This window comes from Chenopodium quinoa, unplaced genomic scaffold (assembly GCF_001683475.1).
Source record: "Chenopodium quinoa cultivar QQ74 unplaced genomic scaffold, ASM168347v1, whole genome shotgun sequence".
NCBI classification, from domain to species: domain Eukaryota; kingdom Viridiplantae; phylum Streptophyta; class Magnoliopsida; order Caryophyllales; family Amaranthaceae; genus Chenopodium; species Chenopodium quinoa.
In genome coordinates, this window is record NW_018745024.1 from 10,027,546 (window position 1) to 10,035,678 (window position 8,133).

The following is an 8,133-nucleotide window of genomic DNA, read 5'->3' on the forward strand; positions in this document are numbered from 1 at the left end:
GTTTTAATGTTGAAGTTTCAGTTACACATGGAAACTGGCTGAAAAAAGAGAGAATGTTTCTTCTTTAGATAACCAAAACAGTGGGGTTTTCATCCAAGAAAAGAATCTCTTCTACCTTTGTTTTCACTTGCACTCCACTTTTGCTAGGGGATACCATGTTTTCACATAGGCTACCTACCTTCTTTGTTATTCAAACGCCTCTCATACGACGTAAGAAATGGTTCAAAATGAGCAGCAGCTTCAATCTCTTGGAATCTGCCACAGATTGTTCTGCTTCATCATGAGAAACTTAGCTGCGCAAGCCCTTAAACCTGTGACCTTGGGCCCTCCGGCTCAAATCCAGCAAACCCGAATGACAAGTTGGCCTGTCATTGATCGACAGGAAATGAATTCTCAGCGTGTTGATTCAATTAATGGAGCTGAAGATTCTGATATTTTGGCTTCAGTTGAAATTGAAGATGAAACTTCTAGATTGCTTGGTGCCTATGATCAAGGAATAATAACAATAGAATTTGTAGGTGAAACTAAAACTAAAGCTCCAAGAAAGATGGTTAGCATCAAAGATGAACCTGAAATTATAAATGAGAGCAAGAGAAGGAAGAAGAACGAGGCGACAGAGAGAAGAAACGACGCTGAGTTAAGACCTCTGAAATCCATTCTGAAGGTGGGTTCAAATTTGTCCAAGACTTCAGCTCAGGGTGGTAATGGCAATCCTGTGAGGAAAGCCACATTGGACTAGTCATCTCTCACAACATTAATAAATTGTTTAATTCTGTACATTTCCTGCATAATGAAAGAGTATTATTGGCAAAAGATTATAGTAAATAATAGCTGTATCCTTCTTATTATCCTATCCATTATGGTATTAATGATAATTTCTAGCATGCTCTTTTATTTATTTTTTTTATTTTTAAAAAATACCATGCATATTGTTAATCAAAATTAATATCTTTAAACTTCTTCTTAAAAAAATAAAATAAATAAATAATGCATTACAGGAAAGCAACAAGCATATTGTTTAATTTATTTTTGTCAATGCCTTTGTTGGTCATTTTACTGGTTCCCTTAAAACAAAAAATAAATTTAAATGACAAGCAATAGAAATTGAAATGCTACAATTATTAAGCAACAAATAAATATTTATTAAATAGTTTCACAATACGGAGTATTACAATTCGGTAATTAAATCAATTAATATACTTAGTTTTTCTTTTACCGATGCTCTTCTCCTTAATAATATCTTTTGAGTACACAATGAGGCAAAGAGTGTAATCCAATCATACATGTGCCTCCTAACGCCATGTACGGGCCATACTAGTATAGCTTGTGTAACATTTTGTGAATGGGTAAAGAAAAAGTTGTGTCGTGTCGAGCTTGTGTTAATCTTTCATAAATGAAACCCATACATAACCTTGCCCATGCGTTGTATTATACATTGTGCTCAGTCCTACTTTGCTAATGGGTTATTTAGTACTAATTTATACTCCTTTTGTAAATTGGTCAAACATAAACTAGTCGACATGAAGGTCACCTATGTGCTCATGTCAAGTCAATGCCTGAAAATAATCTTCATATATCGTTCATAACTCATCAATGCATCTCTTATGCCAAGTTTGTGACGGGATAATTTTAGACCAAACTATTTTCTTGTCGTGCCTAACCAAACCTCTCTGCCGGCCGGCTTCACTTGCCCATCTGTAATGCCTCCATTGGCCAATTGACCAATGTAAAACTCTCCTTAAAGCATAAGCAGTGACGCTTTGTAGCAAGAACTAAAACGAATATGGGAAGTGGATGCTCCACTCTCTCAACTCCAACTCCTAATCACACCCTTTTTTATTCTCTTTCCTCAACTCTTCCAATCAATAACAAATCCAATTCTTTCAACAATCTCCCAACTTCACCATTTTATTCCCATCTCCCCAATCTAAGTAACACATCCATGTCTCAATTTTCATCTCCATCTTCTTCCATTCTTCCTCTAAATTCGACCAAATCCGATTCATTTGAAACCCAACAACAAATTTCTGAAAAACCCATCTTCAACCCTCATGATATTAATCCCAATTTGCTTCAAAAATTGGTTTATGATGCCCTGGTTTGGTGTTCTCTTCATGGGCTTCTCGTTGGTGATAGAACTGCTAAGGTTTGTGATTGTTTTCCATAAGTAGATATAGAAAGCATTTAATTACACAAATTGACGCGCGATTTTGTCATCTGTAAATTTCCAACTTAATACCATATTGTGAAATGTATTATAATTTAGCAATACCCTTTATACTTTTGAATCGGATTTACTTTTGAAGTTTGTATTTTCTCTTTTGTTTATTCATTTAGCTTAATTTAGACTTTCCTGGGATTTTGTAAACATTAATGTTTGGAACAAAGTAAAGATGCAAGTCAAATGCTTATGAAGATATATGCTTTATGACTAAGAGAAGGAATAATGGATTTATGAATGTTGATTTTGGTTTAATTAGACTATTAGAGCTATTATTGGTTTAAAGGGCAGTTGGGTATTTGTAATTTGGTTGTTAAATGGAAGTTAAAAAATTTTACTGTTGAATTTTGGTGGTTATGTTGTAGAAATCAGGGACAGTTCCTGGGGTTGGTATGGTTCATGCCCCAATTTCTCTTTTGCCTGCCTCATTTCCTGAGGATCACTTCAAGCAAGCATGTGAATTAGCTCCTATTTTCAATGAGCTCTTTGATCGTGTCAGCTTGGATGCAAAGTTTCTCCAGGACTCGCTGTCAAGGTTCGTTTTCGATGTCCCCACATTGTAGATGTTGTGCATTGCAAATTTTGCATTCTTGTATGTACATCTTGTTGAAACCAATCAGATTAGTTCTTTTATCATTAAATTTAGGTAGCAAACTTGAAGAGTTACTTGAGTTGCCCGCTTTGGGACAAGAATCAGGTGTACATATGAATTTGAGTAGACTTAGCTATTTAAGTTGCTCACTTTGGGACAAGAATCAAGTGTACATACAAATTTAAGTGCTCTAGGACAAGGATTTAGGTGGGGCACATATGGAGTATAGGCTTAGCTAGTTGCTTACTCTAGGACAAGCATTCAGGTGCACATATGGATTTGAGTATAGGCTTAGCTATATAAGATGCTCGCTCAGGGCAAGAATTAAGTGTACATATAGATTTGAGTATAGGCTTAGCTATATAAGGTGCTCATTCAGGAACAAGAATCAGTTGTACATATATGGATTTGAGTATCCGCTTAGCTATCTTCCTAGCAAACTGGAAGAGTTACTTGAGTTGCCCGCTTTGGGACAAGAATCAGGTGTACATATGAATTTGAGTAGACTTAGCTATTTAAGTTGCTCACTCTGGGACAAGAATCAAGTGTACATACAAATTTAAGTGCTCTAGGACAAGGATTTAGGTGGGGCACATATGGATTTGAGTATAGGCTTAGCTAGTTGCTTACTCTAGGACAAGCATTCAGGTGCACATATGGATTTGAGTATAGGCTTAGCTATATAAGATGCTCGCTCAGGGCAAGAATTAAGTGTACATATAGATTTGAGTATAGGCTTAGCTATATAAGGTGCTCATTCAGGAACAAGAATCAGTTGTACATATATGGATTTGAGTATCCGCTTAGCTATCTACTCCTTTATTTAATCCTAGTGTGAAATGCCATCATATTGGTGAGTCAGATGTATGTAGTTTTGGTTGAATAGGAAATACTGTAGATATTTCAAGTTCGTTGAGATTCATGGACAAGTAATCATTCACATGTACGCCACTCAGCCTAGCTTGTCTCTGTGTATCGGTAATTAAAAGGGGATGTATCATTATTGACTATAAAGGATATATAATCCGTACATACCCCTTGTGACTAAGGCTTAGTGAGAGTCCTGCTCATTTAACCTTATATAGAAGAAGTAGGAGGAGCTGGGATGGTAGGTCAAGTTAGATTTGTTCTTCTGTAGACTGTCTAATTATTTCAAACTTTTTGCTTGGACATTATGTTTATAAGTCTGGGTTTATTGTTTTTTTTTTGCCTCTACTCAGTTTATTGATTTGGATTAGCAGGTTGTGCTTGTGAAACTGAATATTCAGCTGTTTCATATTACAGAACCAGAAAAGTAGATGAATTCACATCGAGACTGTTAGATATTCACTCCAAGATGATAGACATCAATAAGATAGAGGTGATTTTATTTTTTCCTGTATACTGTTATAAACAGGAACTACAATTATATTGGTTACCAGCGCGGGAAAAAATAATGGTTATACCATTGAGAAATTTGAGGTCTAATCTGATTCGAAAATAAATATAGGAAATACGTTTGGGCTTACATCGATCAGATTACATGCTTGATGCACAAACAAAATCACTTCTCCAAATAGAGTTCAACACAATCTCATCTTCATTTGCTGGGCTAATGTGTCTTGTCAGTGACCTTCACAGGTAGTATGAATTCCTGCTTCCCCTGTTGATTACATAATGTTTACTAATTACTAAATTTTAACTAAAGGGCCCTGAATTAATTCAAGTATACCGCCGTCTGCTAATGGTATATGCATTTCTTTTAGTTACAAAAGTAGTTCTAGCTGACAGATGGGAGTTTAAAATGTAGGAACTTGCTTGGTCTCTATGGAAATCAGCTTCAATTAGACTTCAGAAAGGTCCCTGAAAATGCTTCTGTTCAACAATTCGCTAAGGCATTAGCTGAAGCTTGGCGAGAGTACAATAATCCAAGGTTAATTTTCAATTTAAGCTCTTCTGTTCCTGATCGCACGTGCTCTTGTATAACCTATGGAACTGTTAATTTCTGCAGGGCTGTTGTTCTTGTTGTGGTTCAAGCTGAGGAACGCAACATGTATGACCAGCTTTGGCTTTCAGATGTATTGAGGGAGATATATCCTTTTTCTTTGTCTAACAAAACATGTGTAAAGATGGTTGTTGTAAAGCTCTCATTATTCAAGCGCATTCAACTTAGATGGTTTATTAACAGCGTAATCACATTTCTGTGTTATTTTGAATGGTCAACCAATTGCGTCTAAACTATTAAGATGGTGAGGGTGAATATTTGAACTGATATTCACAAACCATTTCATGGCTTTTTATACTGTCATGATATCATTGTGCCTCTGTTTTTCTTAACTGTATAATACACATGGTGTTACATCTATCAGGAAGACGTTAGCAGAAATTGATGCAGAAGGCAAGTTACTGCCTGACGGAACACTTGCTGTGTATGTCATCACATGGACACTATGCCTTTCTTCTTCCTCTTCCTGCTTTGAATTTCCTTACTATTACTACAGGAGAAGGGTGTGTTGAGGTTTTTATCACTTTAAATTTCTAACGTGAATCATTGAACACTTGCAGAAATGGGGAGGCAGTTGCAGTGGTGTATTTTAGAGCTGGTTATTCGCCTACTGATTATCCTTCTGAGTTGGTTAGTTCCACTGCTGCAATTTATGATGCTTCGTTGCATATTTTATGAGAAATTTATTGCTCTCTGTCTATAATTTGGTGCCTGCTGTATGCAAGAATATGTCAAAACCCCTGAGCAACTATAAATGCATAATTAGAAGAAGATTTTTTTTGTATCACTTTGAGGGTGAATCATCAACAGCTAGCAAGGCATAGCTTGCGATATTTTAGGGGTCAGTTTTATTGGATAAAAAATGTTTCCTTCTGATCTGTTTATTACTTGCCGACTCTTACCCATCACCTAACATTGAAATTAATTCTAACTATGGATCAGCCACAGGCTGCCACACTTCAGTTCTAATGTTATAGTAGATTATGCTTTGCAGGAATGGAGAGCTAGGCAATTGATAGAGCAGTCATGTGCTGTGAAGTGTCCGTCTATTGCATACCATTTAGCAGGTACCAAGAAGATTCAGCAGGAGCTTGCAAAACCCAATGTGCTTGAAAGGTAATTCTTAATTTTGATGCACATGCTTAACTCAAATTGAATCCTTGTGTACCTTCAGCTATAAATTTGTGTTTGAAACTGCAAGAACTAATAAATTCCTTGCATAGTTAACTTTTTCACTTGCTGAAGTCTATTATGCATGCATGTTTATACATGAAAATTTATCTTTGATGTACTGAAATCCTAGAAATTTGAAATATATTTTGTAAAAGTCAGCCTTTGATGCTCACCATATTATTATTGTTATTATTATTATATATGAAAAGCATCCTGAACTCTGAATCTTAGCTTGCCCTTGCTTTGAAAGCAGGTTCCTCGATGACAAAGAAGACATTGCCAAATTGCGAAAATGCTTTGCAGGCTTATGGAGTTTAGATGATACTGAAATAATTACTGATGCAATCGAAAGACCTGAGTTATACGTGATGAAACCGCAAAGAGAAGGCGGAGGTACTATTATCTGCAGATTTTCTGATTTGATTAGAGTACTTTTTCATATGTATGTAATTTGTGATATTTTTATTATCATTCTACACAGGAAACAACATTTATGGGAATGAGGTGAAGGAAGCAATGCTAAGAATACAGAAGGGAGGATCCGAAGAAGATGCTGCGTACATCCTTATGCAAAGGATTTTTCCGACTGTTTTCCCAGCACTTCTGGTACGAGAAGGCATTTTTCACAAAGATCATGCTATATCAGAGCTAGGAATATATGGTGCTTATTTAAGGTATTTAACTACACACTCAACTTTATTCTTCATTAGCTGTCATAATATACACTCGTGCAATGAAAAGGAGTTAAGGAGATATAAAGAAGCAGAATGAACACCCCCTCCCCCCTAAAAAAAAGTTTTCTCTCAAATCGTAGTCATGCAACATCTCATTCACATACAAAATTTTGGACATTTATCTCAAATTTGGTAATACAAGTAAAGACCCAAGAGTAATGAATGTATCAAATTTTATGAAATAAGTTTCATTTCAATGTTCATTGTAATGAACTTCACCCATGTGCTTTTCTGTATAAATATTATTACCAATTTATATTTACTATTTAGTGGTATTAGAAAAGCACTACCGCGACATAGCGTGGATATTGGCTTAAATTTACAAATATTGCAATGGTTATATCTCACCAAGATTTCCGTAATGTGCAGAAACAAAGAGAATATTATCATAAATGAGCAATGTGGTTACTTGATGCGGACAAAGGTTTCTTCATCAGATGAGGGTGGAGTTGCAGCTGGTTTCGCTGTCTTGGACAGTTTGTACTTGAGTTGATAGTTTGAATGGAGAAAGCAATGTATGATTGCTAAAAGTTGACATTTACATTTGCATTGGTTTCAATTTAGCTAGATCATGAAGGGCAAGAATTGGCTTGTGGCTTTAAATGGAGGAATAAGATTATTGTAAAAAAAACAGAAATTTACAAGGGAGTACCAAAATTATTTTTGAAAGATTTTTATTCCAGTCTTTGAAAGGGCTGTTTTCGTTTTGAATAGTGGCATATGAGACATAGTAGGCATTTGTTTTAACACAGGAATTGTTCATGCATTCTTGCATGAAGTTTCTATTAATATAAATATGGCTCCAAGGGTGCATCCAATCACCTAAAGTCCTAAAACATGTATTAGGGCGATGTTGGGCAAAATGTAGCTTTAGTGGTATTTGTTAGCTGTCAACAAATTGTTAGCTGTGAAAATGAATAATTAAGTTTGAGTGTTTGGTAAAGTAGCGATTGTCGGTTGATTAGTTGTTGCTTTGGCAAAAAAAAAAAAAAAAAAAAAAAAAAAAAAAAAAAAAAAACTACCTCTAACTTTCAAAAGCTAATAATATTAACTTTTGACAAAAGCTACCTGACTTGGTTAAGCTACCCAAAAAAAACTACTTAAAAGTTACTACGAAGTACCAAACACGTCTTAATTCACTTTCATAGTCTCAAAAATGTAATCAAGGGACTTTCATAGTCTCAAACATGTAATCTAAGGGACTATTTGTGCAATGTCAAGCATGGGCAGACCTATAAAGCCCAGGTGGGGAGCAGCTGCATCCCTATTTTGTAAAAAATAAATCAGGTCCATTAGGCCTATATAGATTAAAAGAAGAAAAACCCATAAATTTGGACCCTATTTCTAATGTCATCACTTAAAGACCGACTAACCAAGAGTCCAAAACAACTAGATATAAAATATAATGTTTTTTTTTACAAAAATTGTT

The 8,133-nt window shown here is 35.3% G+C and overlaps 1 protein-coding gene across 1 annotated transcript; it reads left to right on the top strand.

Annotated features, from left to right (window-relative positions):
- Positions 1 to 1,618: 1,618 nt before the first annotated feature.
- Positions 1,619 to 7,800, top strand: LOC110708591 (glutathione synthetase, chloroplastic-like). Its single transcript, XM_021886764.1, has 12 exons — positions 1,619 to 2,146; positions 2,587 to 2,756; positions 4,098 to 4,173; positions 4,303 to 4,433; positions 4,603 to 4,725; positions 4,804 to 4,884; positions 5,141 to 5,221; positions 5,358 to 5,427; positions 5,792 to 5,913; positions 6,224 to 6,363; positions 6,452 to 6,644; positions 7,074 to 7,800. Exons 1-12 carry the CDS (start codon positions 1,784 to 1,786, stop codon positions 7,195 to 7,197), a joined length of 1,674 nt encoding a protein of 557 aa, XP_021742456.1. The 5' UTR covers positions 1,619 to 1,783; the 3' UTR covers positions 7,198 to 7,800.
- Positions 7,801 to 8,133: the final 333 nt, after the last annotated feature.